General features: G+C 39.5%; 1 protein-coding gene across 3 annotated transcripts; it reads left to right on the top strand.

Moving 5' to 3' along the window:
- The first annotated feature begins 9313 nt into the window (after positions 1-9313).
- Positions 9314-24217, top strand: Ms4a7 (membrane spanning 4-domains A7). Of its 3 annotated transcripts, none has more exons than XM_076917453.1 (7): positions 9314-9431; positions 12097-12253; positions 17465-17599; positions 19006-19062; positions 20233-20439; positions 23241-23342; positions 24041-24217. In XM_076917453.1, exons 2-7 carry the CDS (start codon positions 12107-12109, stop codon positions 24104-24106), a joined length of 714 nt encoding a protein of 237 aa, XP_076773568.1. In that variant the 5' UTR covers positions 9314-9431; positions 12097-12106; the 3' UTR covers positions 24107-24217. The 3 variants fall into 3 exon arrangements, with proteins under 3 accessions (XP_076773568.1, XP_034373592.1, XP_076773563.1); XM_034517701.2 differs by having other exon boundaries at positions 9317-9431; positions 12094-12253; XM_076917448.1 differs by lacking the exon at positions 9314-9431 and adding an exon at positions 11206-11357.
- The last annotated feature ends 40 nt before the right edge of the window (positions 24218-24257 follow it).

The raw sequence follows: 24257 nt of genomic DNA, 5'->3' as shown, positions 1-24257 counted from the left end.
TAGCTGGTTTTATGTGGAGGTCCTTGATCCACTTGGAGTTGAGCTTTGTACAAGGAGATAAGTATGGATCAATTTGCATTCTTCTACATGTTGATCGCCAGTTGGACCAGCACCATTTGTTGAAAATGCTGTCTTTTTTCCACTGGATGGTTTTAGCTCCTTTGTCAAAGATCAAGTGACCAAAGGTGTTGGGTTCATTTCTGTGTCTTCAATTCTATTCCATTGATCTTCCTGCCTGTCTCTGTTCCAATACCATGCAGTTTTTAACACTATTGCTTTGTAGTACAGCTTGAAATCAGGGATGGTAATTCCCCCAGAATTTATTTATTGTTGAGAGTATTTTTCGCTATCCTGGGTTTTTTGTTATTCTAAGTAAATTTTAGAATTGCTCTTTCTATCTCTGTGAAGAATTGAGTAAGAATTTTGATGGGCATTGCATTAAATCTGTAGATTGCTTTCGGCAAGATGGCCATTTTTACTATATTAATCCCGCCAGTCCATGAGCATGGGAGATCTTTCCATCTTTTGAGATCTGTTTCGATTTCTTTCTTCAGGGGCTTGAAGTTTTTGTCATACAGGTCTTTTACTTGCATGGTTAGATTCACACCAAGGTATTTTATATTATTTGAGACTATAGTGAAGAGCATCACTTCCAATAATTTCTTTCTCAGCCAGTTTATCTTTTGAGTAGAGGAAGGCTACTGATTTGTTTGAATTAATTTTATACCCTGCCACTTTACTAAAGTTGTTTATTAGGTTTAGGTGTTCTCTGGTGGAAGTTTGGGGGTCACTTAAATATACTATCATATCATCTGCAAATAGTGAAAGTTTGACTTCTTTCTTTCCAATTTGTATCCCTTTGACCTCCTTTTGTTGTCTAATTGCTCTGGCTAGGACTTCCAGTACTATATTGAATAGGTAGGGGGACAGTGGGCAGCCTTGTCTAGTCCCTGAATTAAGTGGAATTGCTTCAAGTTTCTCTCCATTTAGTTTGATGTTGGCTACTGGTTTTCTGTATATTGCTTTCACAATGTTTAGATATGGACCTTGAATTCCCGATCTTTCCAAAACTTTTATCATGAAGGGGAGCTGAATTTTGTCAAATGCTTTCTCAGCATCTAGTAAGATAATCATGTGGTTTTTTTCATTGAGTTTATTAATATAGTGGATTACACTGATGGACTTCCGTATATTGAACCAACCCTGCATTCCTGGAATAAAGCCTACTTGATCATGATGGATAATTGTTTTAATATGTTCTTGAATTCTGTTCGCAAGAATTTTATTGAGTATTTTTTCGTCGATATTCATTAGGGAGATTGGTCTGAATTTCTCTTTCTTTGTTGGGTCTTTGTGTGGTTTAGGTATGAGCATGATTGTGGCTTCATAGAATGTATTGGGTAGTGTTCCTTCTGTTTCTACTTTGTGGAATAGTTTGAAAAGTATTGGTATTAGGTCTTCCTGGAAGGTCTGATAGAATTCTGTACTGAAACCATCTGGTCCCGAACTTTTTTTGGTGGGTAGACTTTTAATGACTGCTTCTATTTCTTTCAGGGTTATGGGACAGTTTAGATGGTTTATCTGCTCCTGATTTAACATTGGTAAGTGGTACTTGTCTAGAAAATTGTCCATTTCATCCAGATTATCCAATTTTGTTGAGTATAGGTCTTTGTAGTAAGATCTGATGATTTTTTGGATTTCCTCGGGTTCTGTTGTTATGTCCCCCTTTTCAGTTCTGATTTTATTAATTTGAATACTGTCTCTCTGCCCTCTGATTAGTCTGGCTAAGGGTTTATCTATCTTGTTGATTTTCTCAAAGAACCAGCTCCTGGTTTTATTGATTCATTGTATAGTCCTTTTTGTTTCTATTTGGTTGATTTCAGCCCTGAGTTTAATTATTTTCTCCGGTCTACTCCTCTTGGGTGTATTTGCTTCTTTTTGTTCTAGAGCTTTCAGGTGTGTTGTCAAACTGCTAGAGTATGCTCTCTCCAGTTTCTTTTTGTAAGCACTTAGAGCTATGAGTTTTTCTCTTAGCACCGCTTTCATTGTGTCCCATAGGTTTTGGTATAATGTGTCTTTATTTTCATTAAATTCTAAAAAGTCTTTAATTTCTTTCCTTATTTCTTCCCTGACCACATTATCATTGAGTAGAGTATTGTTCAATTTCCATGTGAGTGTGAGCTTTCCCTTGTCTTTGTCATTATTGAAAACCAGCCTTAGACCATGGTGATCTGATAGGATGCAGGGGATTATTTCGATTTTTTTTATATCTGTTGAGGCCTGTTTTGTGAACAATTATATGGTCTATTTTGGAGAAGGTACCATGAGGTGCTGAGAAAAAGGTATATTCTTTTGTTTTAGGGTAAAATGTTCTATAAATGTCTGTTAAGTCCATTTGGTTCATAACTTCTGTTAGTTTCACTGTATCTCTGTTTTATTTCTGTTTCCTTGATCTATCCATTGCTGAGAGTGGGGTGTTGAAGTCTCCCACTATTATTGTGTGAGGTGCAATGTGTGCTTTGAGCTTTAGTAAGGTTTCTTTTATGAAAGTGGGTGCTCTTTTATTTGGCACATAGATGTTCAGTATTGAGAGTTCATGTTGGTTGACTTTTCCTTTAACGAGTATGAAATATCCTTCCTTATCCTTTTTGATAGCTTTAAGTTGAAAGTTGATTTTATTCGATATTAGAATGGCTACTCCAACTTGTTTCTTAGGACCATTTGCTTGAAAAATTGTTTTCCAGCCTTTTACTCTAAGATAGTGTCTGTCTTTGTTACTGCGGTGGGTTTCCTGTATGCAGCAAAATGCTGGGTCCTGTTTGCGTATCCAGTCTGTTAGCCTATGTCTTTTTATTGGGGAATTGAGTCCATTGATGTTAAGAGATATTAAGGAGAGGAGATTGTTGCTTCCTGTTATTTTTGTTAACAGTGGAGGTGTTGTTTGTGTGGTTATCTTCTTTTGGGTTTGTTGAAAGAGGCTTACTATCTTGCTCTTTCTGGGGTATAATTGCCCTCCTTGTATTAGTGCTTTCCCGCTATTATTCTTTGTAGTGCTGGGTTTGTGGAAAGATATTTTGTAAATTTGGTTTTGTCATGAAATATCTTAGTTTCTCCATCTATGGTAATTGAGTTTTGCTGGGTATAGTATCCTGGGCTGGCATTTATGTTCTCTTAGGGTCTGTATGACATCTGTCCAGGATCTTCTAGCTTTTATAGTATCTGGTGAGATGTCTGGTGTAATTCTGATAGGTCTGCCTTTATATGTTACTTGGCCTTTTTCCCTTACTGCATTTAAAATTCTTTCTTTGTTTTGTGCATTTTGTGTTTTGATTATTATGTGACGGGAGGTATTTCTTTTCTGGTCTAGTCTATTTGGCGTTCTGTAGGCTTCTTGTATGAATCTGGGCAACTCATTCTTTAGGTTAGGGAAGTTTTCTTCTATAATTTTGTTGAAGATATTTATTGGCCCTTTAAGATAGGAATCCTCACTTTCTTCTATACCTATTATCCTTAGGTTCGGTTTTCTCATTGTGTCCTGAATTTCCTGGATGTTTTGTGTTAAGAACTTTTTGCATTTTGTGTTTTCTTTGACAGTTGTGTTAATATTTTCTATGGTATCTTCTGCACCTGAGATGGTCTCTTCTAACTCTTGTATTCTATTGGTGATGCTTGTGTCTATGACTCCTGATTTCTTTCCTAGGTTTTCTATATCCCTGGTAGTCTCCCTTTGTAATTTCTTGATTGTCTCTACTTCCATTTTTATGTCCTGGATGGTTTTGTTCAATTCCTTCACCTGTTTGGTTGTGTTCTCTTGTAATTCTTTAAGGGATTTTTGTGTTTCCTCTTTAAGGGCTTTCACCTGTTTATCTGTGTTCTCCTCAATTTCTTTGAGGGTGTTATTTATGTCCTTCTTAAAGTTTTTTATCATCTTCATTAGAAGTGATTTTAGATCTGACTCTTGCTTTCGTGGTGATATGGGTAATTCAGGACTTTCTAATGTGGGAGAACTAGGTTCTGATGAAACCAAGTACCCTGGGTTGCTCATGCTTGTGTTCTTGCGCTTGCCTTTAGCCATCTGGATCTCCTTGGTGCTACCTGAGCTGTCTCTGGCTGTAGCCTTGTTTTTCCTACTATCTTGGTTGTGTCAGAACTGTTTGGGATGGGTGTTGCTGCTGGTGTTAGAGCTGAGGTCTAAGATCTATCTGCTCCGTGCTCAGGCGGAAACAGGAAGGAACCAGTGCTCTGGGCCAGGAGTGAATTCCTGGGTCCCTGCAGGTCCTGATTACTCCCTGTTTGGGTAGAGTACTGCTGTCTTCTGACCGGAGATATTGTCCAGGTTAGAACTCCTGGGTGCCCTGCCACCTCTGGATTTTGGGAGGTTGGGTACAGAGCTGTCTCCTGGGATCTGCTCTGTGCTCGGGGCCCAAACAGGAAGGAACCGGTACTCCTGCCCAGGAGTGAATTCCTGGTTCCCAGTGAGTCCCAGTTACTTTCTATTTGGTGTGAGTGTTGCTGCCTCCTTACCCAAGACACTGCCTGGGTTAGAGCTCCTGAGAACCCCGTTTCCTCTGGGTTCTGTGAGATTGGGTGCAGAGCTATCTTCCGGGATCTGCTAAGTGTTTAGGCCCAGACAGGAAGGTACCAGTGCTCAGGAGAGAATTCCTGGGTCCCTGTGTATCCCGGTTACTCCCTGTTTGGGGAGAGCGTTGCTGAATCCTTACCTTAGATACTGCCCAGGTTAGAGCTCCTGGTAGCCCCGCTTCATCTAGGTTTTGTGAGGTTGGGTGCAGAGCTGCCGCTGGTGATCCCGCTCAGTGCTCCTTGTGTTTAATTTTTATATTTTGAGAATTTTACATGAGTGCAATTTATTTTGGATACATCTACCCCTTCTTCCTGTTTTAATTCCTTTTACATTCCCTCTACATCCTTCTCTCATATTAATGTCCCATGTTTTTTCCATACTTATTATTGTGAGATAGATAAGTATATGTGTGTCTGTGTATAAAACCTACTGACACTAATTAGTGTTTCCCATATATACAGGAGTGTAGGGATGACCACTTGGGCAGGAGCTCATCTATGAAGAAGATTGATTCATTCATCCTCAGGAACCTTTGACTTCCTATAGCTCTTCAACTAGTATTGAAGCCTTTCCCTATCCATCCTGGAATGTTGACTGGTGTGCTCTTGTGCAGACAACCATTGATGCTGAGAGCTCATGGGGGCAATGTTCCTGGCTTGTCTAGAAGGCACTGATTCACAGCAGTCCTCCAGATCCTCTGGCTCTTACAATCATCTTGCCTCTTCTGAGATGTTCCTTGAGCCTTGGGTGTAGGAGTTGTTGTAGTGACATTTTTGAGTTTTGGAATTTTTACTTATTTTTTAAAAACATAGAAATATTATACGAATGTGTTTTCATTTTAATCCCAGGTGTAGGGGTGTGGGGCTGCTTTGGACACGATTTGCCTCATACTCTAGCAGAGGCATGATCTTTCCAGCTGCAGATAGTTTCTGTGATTGTGTGATGTTTGGAATTCTGGGAATCTTCCAGAGGGTATATAAATGCTAGGGCCTTGAGAGGTGGGGTTGATGGTTGACGGTTATTCAAGGTGGTTGATTGCAGTTTGTTAGTAGTCATGCTCAAAGGGGAAACAAAAGGAATTAGATTCAAGGATCTCCCCCACTCCACATATCCTCCCCTCCCATCTAGTGATAGGGAGTGAAACCAGGGAGATACAGGGTGAGAGAAAGACGTACCCACAAATTAGCCAAGACTAGCCACAGATTGTGTTGGAGCTGTCCTCAGTTTGAAATAAGGACTCCACAGTCACATATTCCCTGCGCTTTGTTCACTTTAATCAAGCTTTCATGAGAGCCCCTCACCACTGCAAAGAGAAGCTTCTTCGGTGAAGTGTGAGAACTGCACCAATCTATGGGTTCAAAAGTAAGTATTTAGAAGGCAGTTGTGTAGAATATCATTTTAGCAAAATGTTAATAGCAGCTTCCCCTCTAAGATCTATGACCTCTCTATCCACCTATGGGTCCCCAGAGCTCACTATGTAGCTAGCATCATATTCAAAGTCCTCCCAAGTTATGGGAACTTAGCTGTGAGCCACTACAGATAGCTAAAAGGTCATCTTATTGATATGAAATGTCATCGTTATGATTAAATGATACTCAAGCAAATCCTTATCTCACTCAACCAAAAATAATTGCATGAATTTTGGGGAATAAATGTGCTAGTATATTTATTAGTATAGGTGTTGCATGTCAGTTTGATATTTTAGAATTTTGTTCATGTATGTGGTCAACCTTCCAAAAACTGGCATGCAAAATGTACCCCAGTGACATTTATCTTATACTGATTTATTTTACAATCTCACTGCACCCTGTTCAATTTGCTGAAGCTGAGAAATACATTTTGGACAATACACTTGTTTCAAATAGCTCATTTGTGCTCTCCAGTTTGCAGTTGGCATGAAGTCTGAAGCATTTTTCTTTTCCTATATTTTATTATTCTGTGAGAATTTCAGACACTGTGTTTTGATTATATTCACCTTCCTCCCACTCTTTCAGGACCTCCCTTTCTCCCTAACTTTGTGTCCTTTGTATCCTTTCATTACTTTTTTTCTCAACAAATCCAATTTGAGCTGCCCAATTATTCTTCAATGTGTGCCCTTCTACTGGAGTGTGAGTGACTTATCAAGGACACTTTCAAAGTAAACTGAGGCACAAAAACATTTTCAGGATTTTATTGGAGTCATGACTTGAGAAGCTCCAAATAAGAAATGGTAAAGGTGACAGTGAAGGAACAGCAAGGGGCTGCCTAGGCTTTCACAAGACAGTAAGTGAAGTCAAACAGAGGAAACACTTGGTTCTACTTATACAGTTGCCTTATGTGTTATTAGAAAGTCCCTATTCTGTAAGTGTAAGTTGGTTAGATGCTTAAGGTACATTGGGCTCACTCCTCCCCAACCTGATTCTCAGAAGATACATGTCAAAATCTGCAGTGGGTGTCTCAAACTGCATGGCTCTCTACCACATACCCTAGGTTTTCTGTACCACATACCATACAGAACAATTATGCTGTGGTTAACTTGAATTCTTGGTATGTATGTATGTATGTATGTATGTCTCACTTATGGTACAATTTCACCACACTTCACAGAATGGAAACTTAAAACTAATAAATATGAGAGCAACAATACCAACCAACCAGAGCTCCCAGAGTCTAAACCACCAGCCTGGGAGCACATAGGGAGGGACCCATGACCCCATCTGTATATGTAGGGGAGGATGGCCTTGTCAGGCATAGGTGGGAGAGGAGATCCTTGGTCCCATGAAGGCTGGATGCTGAGTGTTGGGGAATTCAAGGGTGAGGAGGTGGGAGTGGGGGGATGAGGGCACATCCTCATAGAAGCAGGAGGAGGGAAGATGGGATGGGAGTTCCTGGGGTGGGGGGAAAGAATTGGGGTAAGGGGATAACATCTGAAATGTAAATAAAATATCCAATAAAAAACTAATAACAATTTGTGTTCACAACTACCTATGAACATTTTAAACTGTGGTGAATGGTGGATAATGAAACCACAGAAAGCAAGACTACAGATAAAGGGTGGGTTCTACCACATGGAATTAAAACTAAACAAACCAAATTAATTCATTTATGCTTAGGTCTGCAACAAAGCCATGCTTACAGCACACATAAAGCCTGACCATTGGTGGTTTGTCTGCTCAGAACTTCTTGGAGCCATGCTAATTTATGTCAACAACCATTTTCTCTATACTAGTATACTAGTAGTGTAAGAACACCCACCGTAGCATTGGAATCTCCATCTTTCTCTTCATCTCTGTAGCATCCCCCTCTGCTTCCTTCTGTCATTTTATACACCATCCTATTTTAGACTTATGTAATAGGTATGGGTTGAATTTCTGCTTGTTTTTGTTTTTAACTTATTTTGGAGATATTTTGAGACAGATTTCTTTTTATTAATTTTTTTGAAAATAAAATTATGCTTTTCTTTTTTATTGGATATTTTATTTACATTTCGGATGCCATCCCCTTCCCCCATTTCCCCTCCCTAGAAAACCCCTATCCCATGCCCCCTTTTCCTTTTTGCTTTTATACAATTTTTTAAAATGTTAATCAAAGGCTTTATAAGTTTAGTAATGCTCAGTCAGAAGTGTAACCCAATACCCAACCTAGATATATCAACTATCTTTGACTGGTGGAGACACGTGAACATCTGCCTCCATGTTCCCCCCCTCTTTCTCTCTCTTTCTCTCTCTCATCACCTAGCTTCTCCTCTCCTTCTTCTCCTCTCCTTGCTCCTTCTCTTCCTCTCGGTACTCCTCCCACCTTAGCTCCTCCTACATATCATCCTTCCTGTTAAAATAAAACTTTTTTCTCAAAATACAATTAGAGCATAATTATGCCAATTTGTACCAGTGAGGTACAAGATAGTCCTAATACCCAGTCCATCAAAATTATGCTTTTCTACAATACATTCTAATCACTGTTTCTTCTCCCTCTTCTCCTCCAAGATTTTTTCCACCTCTCTACCCTTCCAACTCCATGTCTTTCTCTCTTTAGAAAACAAACAGGCCAGTAAACAATCAAATGAACCAGAATAAAACAAAGCTAAGAGAAAAATAGAGTAAATAAAAAGGAAAATCACAGAAAACACATACACATGCAGAGATATACATACACAAACCCCATAAAACCACAAAATCAGATGCCATAAAGATAAGCAAAATACAAGTAAGGCTTAAAAAACAGTGACCAAGCAAAAAATTATGAGATAAGCATCTCCAAAAATACCACTGAGTTCGTTTTGTGTTGGCCATCTACTCCCTTAAGTGTGGTTTGTATATTCAGTGAGACTCCATTAGAAGAAACAAATATTTTCATTGGGACCAACTATTGAGGTTTACTTTTTAAAAATGGTTTCCAATCAGCTGGAAATTGTCTCCATATCAATAAGCTCTCCAAAATAAATCCACATGTTCTCAAATCTAACTCTAATTTTCATTAAGTTTTTACTTACTTTCTCATTAACTCTGCAACAGTCAGATGGTGAACTCTAACATCTCTCATTCAAAAGGAGACAGACTTAATGCAACCATAGAGAAATGCAAAGACTCATTCCCTACTTGACCAAATTTGTTTCGTGATATGATTGTTATTTTTCCAGACCTCAAACTTCAGAAAGGGGAAGCAGAGCAGCTTTTCATTTTCCAGCTACTTGTAATTACTGCAAATTCACACCCTGTGTAATCATGAATACTTCCGGGGGAAGCACACAAAATGCCTGAGTGTCAAAGGCAGACAGTGAAACTTCTGGAAGGAGCAGCTGGTGAGAAGTTGAGCCTGAGTTCTCCCAGGAGCAGAGTGAGCAGGCCCAGACAGGACAGGGCTGTGAGGACAGGTAGGAACTTTAGATTGGAATTGAGCCACTGGGGGAGGTTATGCTCTAAATAAACAGCCTGGGAACTGGATTCCCATTCTGTCTTTTCTGTTGACCACTTGCATAAGTTGGTGAATCACATGCCCATTTGGAGCCTCAGTTTACTTACTTGTGAGAAAGTTAGGCACCCTTGGGATCAGTTGAGATTGGACGTGATAGCCTTCTATTGTTCCATTTAGTTCTGCACTGTTGCCATTCAGTCTTGTAAAGCATGTTTTCAAGGAAGACTAGGATTTGAGAAAATGTGGAGTTTGGAAACTATGTTTCTAATCTAACGTTGCAACACAGAAAAGCATTGTGTGCAGAGGTATTACTCAGAAGTAGAGATTTTGGAGCCCTTTTTGAAAGCTGAGGGCCATTCCCACTTCCTGTGGACATAATGAATGCTGAAGGACAAAGCATAGTTGGATTGGGAGGTAATGGTGTCAGTTGGCAGATTTACTATAAAATGTAAGGAACTTCTTTATGTAGAGTTCCTCCCAAAATAGCCATATGTATCCAAATTTAAGAATAGGTTAAATTCAGCAAATACTTCTCTACGTGCTATAGCAAATAGATAATTGAATATATAAACTAAGCACAAGTTCTATGTGTTCTAAAGTGCACACGTGTTTCTTACAGTATTGTTCATAGTGTTTAAAAAAAATAGAAGGAACCAAAATGACCCTGAATATGTATCCAGTTATATGAAATGCATTCATTTGAATTTATAGTTTGGATTTTTAATTACAGTTAAGAATCTAATTGCATAACTTTAGCACTCTACTGGAAGTGTGTGATTCAGTGGCATCAGGTTCATTCACGCATGACACCCTCATGACAATCCACTAAACGGCTGCTTTTCACTGACCCCTTCCCCACCATTTATTTTACTTTCTACAAAACTGAGTAGTCAGGGTACCTCATAAATAGAACCACACAGCATCTGACTTCTTTGACTTCATTTAGGATTTTGTTTTTGAGGTTTATCAATGTTTGTGGCATATGTCAGAATATAACATTTGCAATTTATACTTAAGGCTATTATAATTAGTCAAAGATTAATAGAATTATAAATGGTTGGAATGACCATTTGTAAAGTGTTATAATTTGTGTAAATTATACATTAAAAGGATAGAGAATTGAAGGGAGGAGAAAAGGAACATAAAGGAAACTGAAACTGACTACTTTGTATTAATTGTTGGGAAGTCAGGAACATTTTGATTTGTGCAAACTATATTTCTTTTCAGTTGGCATTGTTGTTATATGTACTTTTAAACAAATGGTCAATTTAAAAATAACAACAGGAAATAAATGCACATGATGTTAACAGGCTAGAGAGCATCAAATTGGCATCCAGTTCCTAACAAGGAGCTTAGAATAAAGCATGCAATATAGTTCTTGGATATGAGACCTGGAAAATCCAAGAAAGAAATGAGAACCTGAAGGGATTGTGCTGATATACTTAGCAACAAAGATCAAGTCAAAATCCAGGTTTCCCAATGTGGGAGCAGTTCTGGAAAGAGACACCTTTACCACACATCCCCAGGCCCACAGCCATTCCTAGGGGCAGACTTTGAACTCATGAATGACAGCTAATGCTTCAGATGCAACCAACATTCGGCTTCCATTGCAGTGCCATCCCCATCTTTCCCACTAGTAACAAGAATCTGGGGTTTATTCTGGTACTGTTGACCTAACTGGTGGAGCAATGTTTGTTTCTTGAGTGGAGCTGTTAATATTCTTAGGAAGAAAGAAAAGGCAAGATGAGGAGAATTAATGTCACATAGAGGGAAATATTCCAAGATTTTCAGCCCAGAAGACATAGCTTATGCATCTGCAAGTTCTGCAAACATAGACTGACAATACTTATATTTGCTACAATGCATTAAACATGAGACACAGCAGGTAAGTGCTTTTTTGAAATGTTCATTTAATGAAATGAATTTATTAGTCCTGGATTGCTAATAGATGAAACGGACTTAATAACATCTAAGAGATAAGGCTCTTAGAAGGATTAAGACCTTTGATATTCTAGTGCCTGAAATGCAATGTGACTTAAGTAAATGTTTATATTCATAGTTACTAAGCTGGTAGAAGGAAATGCCCATTCTGGGTTAGACATGTTCTTTTCATAAACTGGAAAGCACTTACTCGATAATTTAATGGAGAGAAAATGAAGAGTAGAGGACTGGACAGCATAAACATAGCTCCAGTGAGATGTCCTGGGAGATGTGATAAAAGACTGTATGATAGGGGAAGCAGAGGTAAGAGAGGTAGAGAAAGGGAGGTGAAAGTAAAGGCTTTGGGGGGCAGGCAGTGGAGTGACTATGGTCCACTACAGGCACACTGTTTGGATTACTCATCTAACTGTGGAGTTCCTGGAAATGTTTGCAACTTCTCCCAATAGAATGTTTCTTGCTCATCATGGATAGAGCATCAAGAAGTCTATTCTATACTCCCCCTGAAAGCCACATCCAGTTTTGTTTGTAAAACAACAAGCCAGACCATGGTCATCCCACCCTGAATGCACCCAATTCTTATCTAAAGAAAACTCATCTTTCTTCACTCCTTGCAGACTCAGTGCCTGTGGGTGTATGTGAGTCAAACCCTGGGGTTTAACTGAGTCCAATGCCTCTTCTAGCAGCCTTGGCATCATGCTTCTACAGCTTGGCATCAAGAGCATTGGGCGGGACTGCTTTCCAAAGGACGTCATTACCCACAAAGGAGAGAAAGCTGAACATACATGTAAAAAAGGAGATGACCTGCTGATTGGTGTGCCTAGTGAAGCCACAATTCTTGGGGTAAGTCCGTCCCATTAGAAGGAGAATGCTGGAGAAACATATTAAGAATGTGTCCAGATTACAAAGCTATAGTGGGTCTGGAAGCATCCTTGACTTGTTTTGGCTGATTCCACAAACCAACCAGAATGTGAAATGACATGGGAAACTATTCTTTCCTTGGGCTTTCATTTAAAATAACTAAAGCCACTTGTGCTTTTCCACCAGAACACTACATAATTAAGACATTAGTTTCTGATCATTGTCTTTAGTGGAATTTCCGACTTAACCATATGATATTATTTAGTCTGATTAAGTTAGGTCATGTTACTCAGACTTTTGTTTTTCAAACACTTTGAGATGATACCATCTAAATTGCTTTCATCCACACGTTTCTCTGTGTGTGTACACATGAGCATCTAGAAGACATCTAAGTCTCAACACCAGTATCCCTCATAGGCAGGATCCTACTCATCATAGGGTTCTGAATGCTTCCTGCTGAGACTCAATCCCTACCCTTTCCCACCTTCAGAAACCGTCCTGCTGGGAAGGTTCCCAGCATCACAAGTACTGAGATGGAACAGAGTCAGACAAAGGCGGAAGCCTGATGACCTCAGGCCTTGTAACTCTCTCTTTTTATTCTGGTGGCCAGAAGATGGCCTCTGGCAACTTAACTCTCTCTTGCTATTCTGTGGCTAAAAGCTGCTGGTTTCTGAAAATTAACTTCTCCTGGTAGCAGCAGGACATTATGAAGCAAACTTAGCTAATAGGGCTGGTTTCTCTCTGGCTCAAGGGCCCCCTGGCCAGGTGAGAGGCTAGCAGTTAACTCATTGTGAGCCAGAGAGAAAAGAGGAGGAAGAAATGGAGAATTCAAGTACACACATAGACACACAGAGACACACACTTTGGCTGAGCCCAACCACTTGTCTCAACAGCTTCACAAGTGTTCATGCATACTTACATACATAAACATATACCTACACATGTGTGTATGTACATACATGTAGACAAACATATATACACATACACATATACATACACACACATCCATGCATGCATTTGGTGGATGGAGCTGGCTGGGCAGAACCTCAGATGCCACACTTTATTATTTCTCTCTGGCCTTCTAATATCTTCTAAGACAAAAGTTCTTTATAAAATAATCTCATAGATAAAACGTTACACAAAAGAAGAGTTAGAGAAGGATGTCAATACTATGTTCAAAGCAGTGTTTCATTCTATAAGCTCATTATAGTTCAAATCAACAGTTTTACATGGCCTTGCTTTATCATAGTGCACACCTGTGGCTTCATCCTTGGACCTGCTCTACAATGAATACTTTTTCTTGATCACAAATTTATTTCAAGCCTGCTTTCTTATCCTAGTGCAGTTAGTCTGTGTCATGTGAAGGATTACAGAGCTGTATTTGTATCTTTATTCTATAGATGGCGTTGAATTACTTGTATCAATTTAAGAGTTCTATAAAATCATTATCAGAGATGTTGGAATCATCAATTCATCTACAGGACATTACTATATGAAAGTACATCTTCATATTGATCTGCAGAAAATTTGCCCAATAGGGTGGGCTAATGCCCAGGATCATCAGGCTAAGATTAACAGGGAAGGCAAATCAGCAGCAAGAAGCCATCCTGGGATGGAGTTTCTAAGGATATTGCATCTCAGAGCTCACCCATCCCAGGCCATGCAAAATAGTGAGCCATCTCCAGAAAACTCACTTGCATGTCTTTCCTAGATGACTCCTGACACCTTCCTAAATGTTTCTTCTGCAATTCAGGGTCCATTGACACCATTCTACCCTCTTAAAATATGTTTAATTGAAATAAAATCAAAACTTCTATTCAAATAGTTGGACAGGGTAGCCCAAGTATCTCCAATATAGATAATTAATTAATGTGGCCTTTTGGGAGAATGTTCTTATGGCTGAAGACACTGCACACTCAGATGATTCAAGCTGGATATGAAAACATCTTTCTTTTGGTGTAGCTTCTATGGTTCTAGAAAATTCTGTGCTAAGAAAAGGAAATGATTAAATAGTTCTACACAACTGCAACACCTATAAACCATAACACTTACCAGCACAGCAAGCCATGCATAGAGGTGAAATAAGTGGCACTCATGTGTCAATGGCAACCAACAGCTGTCTATTTGCACTTAAAGCCTACTCAGCAGGACAGCAATCATGCTTGGTACTAGAAACCTAGCCAGCCTCCAGGAGCTAGAGAAGTCAAGAAACTTAGAAAAAACTTACTACAGCCACTTTGCTATACAAGCATAATTCATTACTACATCTTAAATCTTAACTATTGGACTCTTTATCCTTTTTCTTTTCTCAAATGCCTCTTTCCTTGTTTATCCAGAAGCATATTGTTTCCTGAAAACATTCCTTCAGCAGATCTTGCCCCCAAATCATTGAAATGGCATTAGCATTGTCTTTGTTTCTTGGGACTCTGAGATCAATCAATCTTTTAGCTTTCTTCTCACCCCTGGAATCTCCCACTTCAGAAACTCATGTCATGCTACTAGGTGACTATTTCACTATCTTCATACCAAGATCTTGGCCCTTATATCACTACCACTGCTTCTCATAGATAGCTAGGTAGAGATGGATAGATGATAGATAGATAGATAGATAGATAGATAGATAGATAGATAGATAGATGATTGAGAGAGAGATGATAGGGAGATAGATGATAGATAGACAGATAATAGATAAATGATAAAATTATATATAAAATTATATATATATATATATATATATATATATATATATATATATATATATAATCATGTTTGCCTACTGATATATTCCTTACTCCTTCCCACCTTCTTGCTGGTTTTCTTTCTCTTCCAAATATTCTCCCTCTGCTTTTTTAGTGTGTGTTTGTGTTTGTGTGTGTGTGTGTGTGTGTGTTTGTGTGTGGGTATGTGTGTGTTTATATATAGTACACAGCTATAGATTATGTATATGAAAGCATGGCATTTGTCTTTTTTCTTCCATTATTTTCTCTTATCTCCTATCTCTTGGACCACTTCCTCCCAACCCCCATTTCTTCTTCTAGTCTCATGTTCTACATATATATGCACATATATATTTAAATATTCATTTTATGTATTAGAAAAAACAAAGTATTTATCTTTCTGATCCTTAGTTTCTTAGTATGATGTTCCTTAGTTCCACCCATTTTACTATAAATGACATTATTTTCTTCTTCATTGTTTAATAAAATTTCACTGTGTGTAAAAACTACACTTTCTTTTTCTACCTATCAGCTGATAGACATCTAAATGGTTTCATGCCTTGGCTATTGTGTAGCAAGGAGCTTAGATGTGCAGAACTCCCTGTGGTATGCTGACTTTGATTTCCTTGGGGAAATACCCAAGAATCATCATCTGGAGCATATGCTGGTTCTAATTTAGTTTTGATTTTGTGAGGAACCACAGTGTTGATTTCCACAGTGGCCACACTAGTTTACATTCCTGTTTGTTAATTCCTCTTTTCTCACATCCTCATCAGATCTGTTCTTCATTTGTTTTCTGGATAATAACCAGTCTGACTAGGATGAAAAGGAATCTGAACTCAGTTTTTTATTCACATTCCCCTGATTAGACATTAAGATGTGGAATTTTTTAAAAAATGTTTGTTGATTATATGTATTTCTTCTTTTGAAAACTGTTTATTCTATTCACTAGCCTACTTACTGTTTGATTTGGTTTTCTCGGCTATTTTTTAAGCTTTGAGGTTTCTCACAGAATATATAGGCGCCAATGGCTTTCTTCCATTTCTCAGACTGTCACTTCACTCTTGTGTTTGTTACCACTGCTAGAGATTTTTCATTCCATGCAATGTTGTCAATTCTTCCCCATTGTTATCTGAATTATCGGGCTTCTTTTCATGAAATCATGTGTCTTAAAGTGTTTTCCTGGTATTTGGCTCTACAGGTTCTCAAGCCTCAGAGAGATCTTCTTGTAAGGTCTCCTTAACAAATTTGATCTATTCTGAATTACTTTTGTGCAGGTGAGAGATGGGAATCTAGCTTCATTCTTTGACATGTGGGTTTCTGGTTTCTCCAGCACCATTTATTGAGGATATTTTGTTAAATATTAGATGGCTATATACATATGAGTTCTCTTCTGGATCTTCTAGTTTATTCCAGCATCTCCTGTCAATTTAATCACAAATCTCTCCACCCTTGATTACATACATGTTCTTTTTTTGTTTTGTTTTGTTTTTTTGTTTTTTTGTTTTGTTTTTTGAGACAGGGTTTCTCTGTGTCCTGGCTGTCCTGGAACTCACTCTGTAGACCAGGCTGGCCTTGAACTCAGAAATCCGACTGTCTCTGCCTCCCAAGTGCTGAGATTAAAGGCGTGTGCCACCACCGCCTGGCTACATGTTCTAATAATACTTTATCCCAGTTGCCATAGAACTTGACTTTACATGGTATGTGTAAGATATAAGAATCTACCAGACTGACATTTTTGCTTCATGCCTGCCTTTTGGTACATGGGTCCTCAATGAGGAACTATGGTAATAGATAACTTATCTTGATTTTTGGATAATTTTGCCTATGTGTTAATTATAATATATATTCAGCAGTGAATAAACGTATGAATTCTTGTTCAAACAGGAGAGGTCAAACCACATCCCGGTTTTGACATTTGTGCAAGTTTGTACAATTTAACTCCCTCATGTTCCTCATCTGTTAAAAAGATGTGATGAGCACCGCTTAGCACGCAGACACCCTTAAACAAATGTAAACTACTCATAACTGCCAGCATAAAGATCACAATGATTCTTAAAATCAAAGACAAAAAGATGAGTGACAGCACCAGAAATGTGATGCTCAACTCTCGGTGGAAGCCGAGGCCTGCATTGAGACTTCCACAGGAAGTTCCTTCTCTATATTCACCTAACTGGGCTCTGGTCCAGACAACTTTCCCCAATGACTTTCCCAAAAAGAAATGTTTTGTGAAGTAGATTTTTCAGAGTTAAACACTCACCACTTCCTGAGTTTAATGAGCCTTCCACAAAATAAAAAGAGGTAAATTGTGAATTTTTCTCTTAGAATAGGCTTATTTGTTCCTTGTAGGGTTTTCCCCCTGTAATATAGGAATTAATAATGTATTTTAAACTTCTTTGTAAGTCAGTAAGTTTTCAAATAATCTTTTGCATCTACTTAAATCTTGGTCTAGAAGTCCCTGCCTTGTGTATTGCAGACCATCCAGCTACTATGTGCCCTGATGATTGCAAGCTTTGGGGGCATTTTGGTGTCAGCTTCCTACTCTTCCTACTTCAACCCAGAAGAAGCCACCACTTTGATATCTGGATACCTGTTTATTGGATCCTTCTGTGTAAGTAAAATGTGTCTCAAAAAAAAAAAAAAAAAAAATGTATGTTTTCTAAATACCTCCCAGGCGCTCAGTCACAGAATGACTTTATCTTCAAGAGGAAAGGAGGCAGGAGGAAGCCAATTCAACATCCCTGTCTTTGCCCATGTCCTGTATCTCCCATTCAAAAGTCAGCACTTCAGGAGGAATCTAATTAGGACAGAAGGCAGAAGGAGAAGACAACACACCGGGTATATCAGCACTTTTCTTGTCTGATACCACATCCTCTTAGACCAGAGTATGATTTCATAGCCCTCTTTGAGGCTTTAAAGAGACCATTGGATTCTAGCCATTCTAGAGCAATCACTTGTTGGGGCCAGAGTAAGAAGGCTAATTATACAGTAAGCTTGGACCCCTGACAGATGCCACAGCTCTGCAGACATTTATCTCAGTAATGACCAGACTCATGGGAAACAAAAGCATTCTTCTGCTTATGGATAACCCTGAACATCTGTAGAGCTCTTGGGCTTCTTGCCATATATGGATCATGGACAAAGACCCTACTGGATCTTATTTTCAGAGCTGCTAGGCCCCGTGTTCTAATCCTACCAATGAGCAAGTCTCTCGAATAGACAATCTTGCAAAAATGAAGAAAAGAGGCACAGTCTGAGAAGATGAAAGTGTTTTTAGTGACCATAGTCCCTGCATGGGCACAACTGCACAACGTGCACAAAGCTCTGCTCCTGTCCCCAAAGTACAGTTTGTTCTTGACTTTGCTGTCTCCATCAGTGAGCGGTGGCAGCCTCCACATTTCTTAGTGAAGCTTCTGCTAGTTCTTTCTTGGCTCTAATTGCCACTAGTCAATACTCAAACCACAGGCGTGCTCAATGGTTTAGCTTTCCCACATTGCCATCCCTCTGCTTGCTGGCCCCTAGTTCCACTGGAATCAAATGTTGGCTTCCCAGTGTTTATAATAAAGATTCCTTGTTGGATCTTTTCCTCCTGATTTCCTAAACTCTAGATAATACTCAAGTAGCCTACACCCACAGCTTCAATGCCGTATTTTTCTGTCTCTTGCCACATGAGAGGCTCTTTCCTGGGTGCTTCTGTTGGCTTCCTTGTCTCTATAGTGTCTCAAGTCTCAAGTCCTGAATATGCCTTAAGCTCCTCTTCCAATTTCACATTTGGCAGGCATTTGTTGCATTTGGCCTGCAGTAACTGCTGCTTTCCAATAGCATAAACCTCCCTGAGCAGATGACTATTCTTCAAAGTCTGTATAAACATCCCAAGCAAATAGAAAGCATCCCTAGTAAGACCGGCATGTCATTCCTGCCTGCAGGGTTGGCTTCTCGGAAAGTTTCCCATCACTTTTTGGGAGTGACCTGAAAGCAGCTTAGCACGGCTCTTTCTTTTTTCTCTCTCCTGAACAGTTTGCCAGTGCTGGAATTCTCTCCATAATCTCTGAGAAAATCTCAACCAAACCCTTGGTAAGTATGAAGACCATCAAACTCCAGTTGGTTGGAATAGTTAGAACCTCATAGTTAATTCTTCTGGTTTCAGTCTTCCATTATACTGTTTAGGGAAATGAAGCTCAGAACAGGTTAGGGAGGATATTGATCTTCAGCTGGACCACTGATACTTTGGGGAAATAACTTATGAAGTGACTGTTCATTTTCCACATGTGATAGGAGAAAAACAGAAACACAGAGGAGGAAAGAACTTGCCCAGTCACACACATGGAGATTAGTAACAGCTGAGATAGGAGTCTACATTTCCTGATGCCAAGCCCAGAATTATGACCCCATCAAAATGCAGAGAATTCTTCAACCACCCCATAACTCCTGGGTTTATACTGCAGCTTCAGTTATCATGAGCAAGTATCAATTCCTAAACCACCTGTGTGCTCTCAGTCATAGCTAGCCAGACCCCGTGTCTTCTGAAATTAGGATGTGGCTTTTTCCATCTTGGTTGGTATGTGGCAGAAAGTAAGAAAGGCTGCTGCCCACAGGAGCAAGAGTGTTAGCTGCTTCTTCCTGCATTTCCAGGACTATGGTCCATTCATTATATTATTTGGGACTGGGCATGGTAAGAACTACAGAGACTAAGCCCACATGCCAGTATTTCTTGCCCTTTCCCAGAGGGAAACAGAAAGTTCATCTTTGTCAATTGCTTGTCAAATGAAAGTACAAGTTGTCTTCCCTTAGGCCTGATCACCCTCTAAGGTATGCATCCTCTACAATTTGCTTCTACTAGTCTCTAAAGCTGCTTCTTTATGTGAGGTAAAACTTCAGTCTAGGTTCTCCAGAGGATGGTAAAGGCTATATTCTAAGAGGTCTTCAAAAGAAAAACAGTTTTAAGAACACTGAGAGTCCGTGGAAATACTGGCAACAGGCTGAGGATCCTAGATCTGTGTTCAGTGTTATAAAGAGTTAGGAAGCCTGACTGTGGGGAGCATTGTCCCATTTGCCACATTTCATAACTATCTCATGTGACAAACTGAGATATAAAGACAAATTAGTCATAGTCTGCCTGAAAGAAGGTCACAGCTTCTATTAGGAACAGCTCCAAGGAGCACCACTGCAGTATAATGGACAGAGGGACCAGAGAACCCTGTACCTAACCTGTGATGAGAACCCAACACAGAATCTCTCTTCCAGGCACTGAGCAGCCTGGCCTCCAATGTAGCAAGCTCTGTTGTTGCTATCATTGGACTCTTCCTCTTCACCTATTGCCTGATAGCCCTGGGGACTGCCTTTCCACACTGTAACTCGGAAAAGAAATTCCTGTCCTTATTGTCTTATTTGGAATCCCACCATTGGAAGAATGACGACAAGAACTGCCACCTGGCTTATGTCAGTGCTATAGTAAGTAGTTCCAGACTGAACGTCTTATCCTGTAAAACCTCATTGTCTCCACCCTGCTCGGATAGTTTCTGCTTTTTCAGCAGTCTCTGGTCATGTTGGTCTGACTGTCTAGGGCAAACAGGGAAAAAAACAATAAACAAATATGACAGAAAGTTAGCAGATTCGGTGTGGGGGGAGGTGCATGAAGCACAGCAGGAAGGGGAACCAGTGAAGAAAATACAATAGAAAGTCTCAAATCACAGCAGGCAATGCTGTTCCTTGTTATTTATATTGGGAAACGAGAAGCTTTTTGGGAAGCTCTTTTGAGTTCTTGCCTGGAGCTGAAAAGCTCCACCCATTAGAGACTCTTGCCTTCTAGACATAGGTACTCTGAGACTGGGAGCAGACAAAAAGTGCTTAATTTCCCTAAGTGCACATCGCCTGGGGCTGTCAAAGAGGGAAGGGGGTACCCAGTAGGTAAGCAGCTACCCAGTAGGTATGACTCTGGTGAAACATCAGTGTTTTGGGGGCAGAAGTTTCTTTGCACCTTTCACAAATTTGACAGCCACCACCTAGTGATAGTGACAAGCCTGGCTTAGTCCATTTTCTAAATATAGGATTATCATGTTTAAATCATAACAATAAAGTCATTTAAGGAGGAAGATCATTCCTTCATGACTTCTACTGGAGCAGTGAGTGATCAAGCTGGTGATATCTTCCATTCCCTTGTGTCCATCTGACTTGGGAGTCTTGGAGAATGTGTGAAAGTTTTTGGACTCACATCCTATTGTGAGTCAGGCCACATTGAGTAGATCAAAGGATCTGGGAGCTTGAGGAAGTGAAAGGGAACAGAGACTCATTTGGTTAGAAGTGAGCATGACAAAGCCCAGGAGATCACAATGCAAGATACACAAGGTAGATAAATATGTCAGAAGCACCCTCCCACTAGAATACTGAGGGACTGTTTTAATTAAGATTAACTTCAGTATATCAAATAGTCTCCTACTCTCATATAAGTAGAGCCAGAAAGAATTTCCTTAGCATCAGGAAAGTTTCAGCATGGCAGAGTAAGCCGACCTCAAAGGAATGCTAATTTTTAATAAATACAGCATTAACCTGAACAAACGTAACTCTCTCTGTGTGTGTGTGTGTGTGTGTGTGTGTGTGTGTGTGTGTGTGTGTGTAAGACTGAAAAAATTAAAAGGAGGTGGAGGTAGGAAGACATAAGATGGTGTAGATTATAGAACCTAACAAGAATTCTAAAGACAAATCATCAAACCAGAAAACTAGGAGAGTCTGCACAGAAATAGATATTAGAGACTAGGATAAGAGTTTAGGTGTTGTCTGTATAATAGGAACACAGGAAGAGCCCTGCCAATATATTAGTAACAGAGATTAGAACTTCATTCCACTTGTGACAATCAGACAAAGAAATGGTATTCAATATCCAAGGAAGTTTCACAAATCCATGCAATTAGCTGACTCGGCCCCATATAGATAGCACAACTAAACTCATAGTTACATAGATACTAGGAGTCCTGCTAATAAAGAGATTTTAAAACCACTTCTGAACCTCTGTATCTGAAATTTCTAAGGTCCTTACAAAATCAAACTTAAAACAACTGTCTAGGGACATACCAATCTCTTCCACTCCTGAGATTCTCACATATTAAAGAAGTACACTAACACCTGTGAACGCCATCTTGAAAGCAGCAGCAACAGGTAAAGATGCAAGTTAGTAGCCTAAGGACTGGAAATCATGTAGTCTTTTGAACAAGGACATAATGAAAGTTTATTCTTAGAAATGGTAATTAATTAATTAACGTAATTGAAACCTGATGAGTTTTATGTCAACTTGACACAAGCTAGTCATGGACAGGGGAGGAGTGGGGAGTGGAAGAAGCCTCAACTGAGAAAATGGACCCATCGAATTGCCTTGTCAGGAAGCTTATGGTTCATTTGCTTGATTGATGATTAATGTGGGAGGGTCCAGCTCACTGTGGCTGGCAATCTTGGGTGCTTATAAGAAAGCAGGCCAGGCCGAGCAATATTCCTCAATATTCCTCCATGGCCTATACTTCAGTTCCTTCCTCTAGGCTCTGTCCTTGAGTTCCTGCCTGGATTTCCCTCAGTGATGGTCTGTTACCTAGAAGTATAAACTAAAAGAAACCCTTTCCTTTTCATGGCCATGGTGTTTAATAACAGTAATAGAAACCCTGACTAAGACAAAACCAAAACTCGATAACAGGGCATTAAGATCAAAAGGACAGGGGGACTTGATAAACAGGAACTATCAGTAGAAAAAAAAATCTTTGAAATTAAAAACTGAGATCAGTGAAAAGCAGATTTAATGGATCTAAAGAAACACATCATCAAATCATATCAAATTTGAAAACTGTGAATGGCACAGAGGCTGAAGGTTACACAGAAAGGTTGAACGTGAGTTCTAATAGAATGAGTAGGAGAGAGACTATGAAAAAATAATTATCTGAGAATTTTTTAAAATGGAAGACATGAAATTACATGCTGAAGGAACCCACAGAAGACCCTATAGGGTAAGTGAACTCAAATCCATACCTAAAAACAGGATGAAGCAAGGACAAACAATAAATTGTAAAAACAAGCAAAGATAGATGGCCAATCACCTACTTCTCATCTCTGTGACCACTAAAAGAGAAAGCCGAGAAAAAGATTGCGCCTTTGCCTCTGCTCCTTCAGTTCTCCATTGCCCACCACTACCCTCCCCACCCCGCCCCCACCTCCTCTCAGCAGGGGCCCATAGGCTTTGTGTGGGGCCCACCCTGGCCTGTGCTGCTTTGCAGAGTGCTCTGGGGATGATGCTCCTCTTCACTGCGCTGGAGGCTTTGCTAGCTGTATATAGTTCGATCTTTTGGTGGAAGCAAGTCTACTCCAACAAGCCTGGGGTAAGTACCTGCTATCTCTGACACCCACTGTGTCCCCTGCTGTAAGCTGCAATGATGCGGGCCCAAAATATCAGATGGAAAGTGACTCTAATAATGAAAGTAACATAGAGTAGTCACCTGGGATCAGCTAGTGCCTACAGGACAGAAGAGCAGCAGAGAATCCTTCCCCAAGAAACTAGCTAGCTCTAGAAATTGGCTCATGAAATTTCATAAATGAACCAAGACTTAGATTAAAAATATACAGGATAGAGAGTTTATACACCCTTGTTCTTGAAATACATACTGACATCTGGCTTTTTAGTCTCCATGGCCAAGCCCTTGCTAATGTGATTTTGCCAAGACTTTACTGCTTTGTTGCTGTCTTTCTGCTCTTTTCCTTGCTTTCTCTTGGCCCCTTGTGTTGTAATTTCAAGCTGTATTCATTTCTCCTAAATGCTACAGCAAAAGAGAAAACATTGTAACTTAAACGAATTATGATTCAACTATGAGACACTAGAAAGCAACAAATGAGGAGATGGAGAGTGACGTTTGCTTGAACTATATTGCTGCAGCCATATGTTATGATGAAGCTGCATAAGTAGTACTATAAAATGTTACTATAATACATTACTATAGATTGAGGGAAATATATGAAAATATTTTAAACCCTACCCCAAAAATCAAAGTGTTAAACTCTATTCATAAATTTTATTCTTTAGGGTACATTTTTCTTGCCTCCATCACAAGATCATACCCAACTTGCCAAAAGCAATTTGTTGCAGTAATGGATATGAAATACAGAAGAAGAAAGAAGAAATCTAGTGCTCGTGGCAGAGCACAGCTAGACTCTCCTGAAACCTCAGCCTTGGTAGATCCTAATAAACATCTGAAGAAAAGCTTTTCTGTCGTACTTTCAATGAGTCACTTCATTTCCAT

Source organism: Arvicanthis niloticus, chromosome 1 (assembly GCF_011762505.2).
Source record: "Arvicanthis niloticus isolate mArvNil1 chromosome 1, mArvNil1.pat.X, whole genome shotgun sequence".
Lineage (NCBI taxonomy): Eukaryota > Metazoa > Chordata > Mammalia > Rodentia > Muridae > Arvicanthis > Arvicanthis niloticus.
This window is presented reverse-complemented; position numbering and strand designations above follow the sequence as displayed.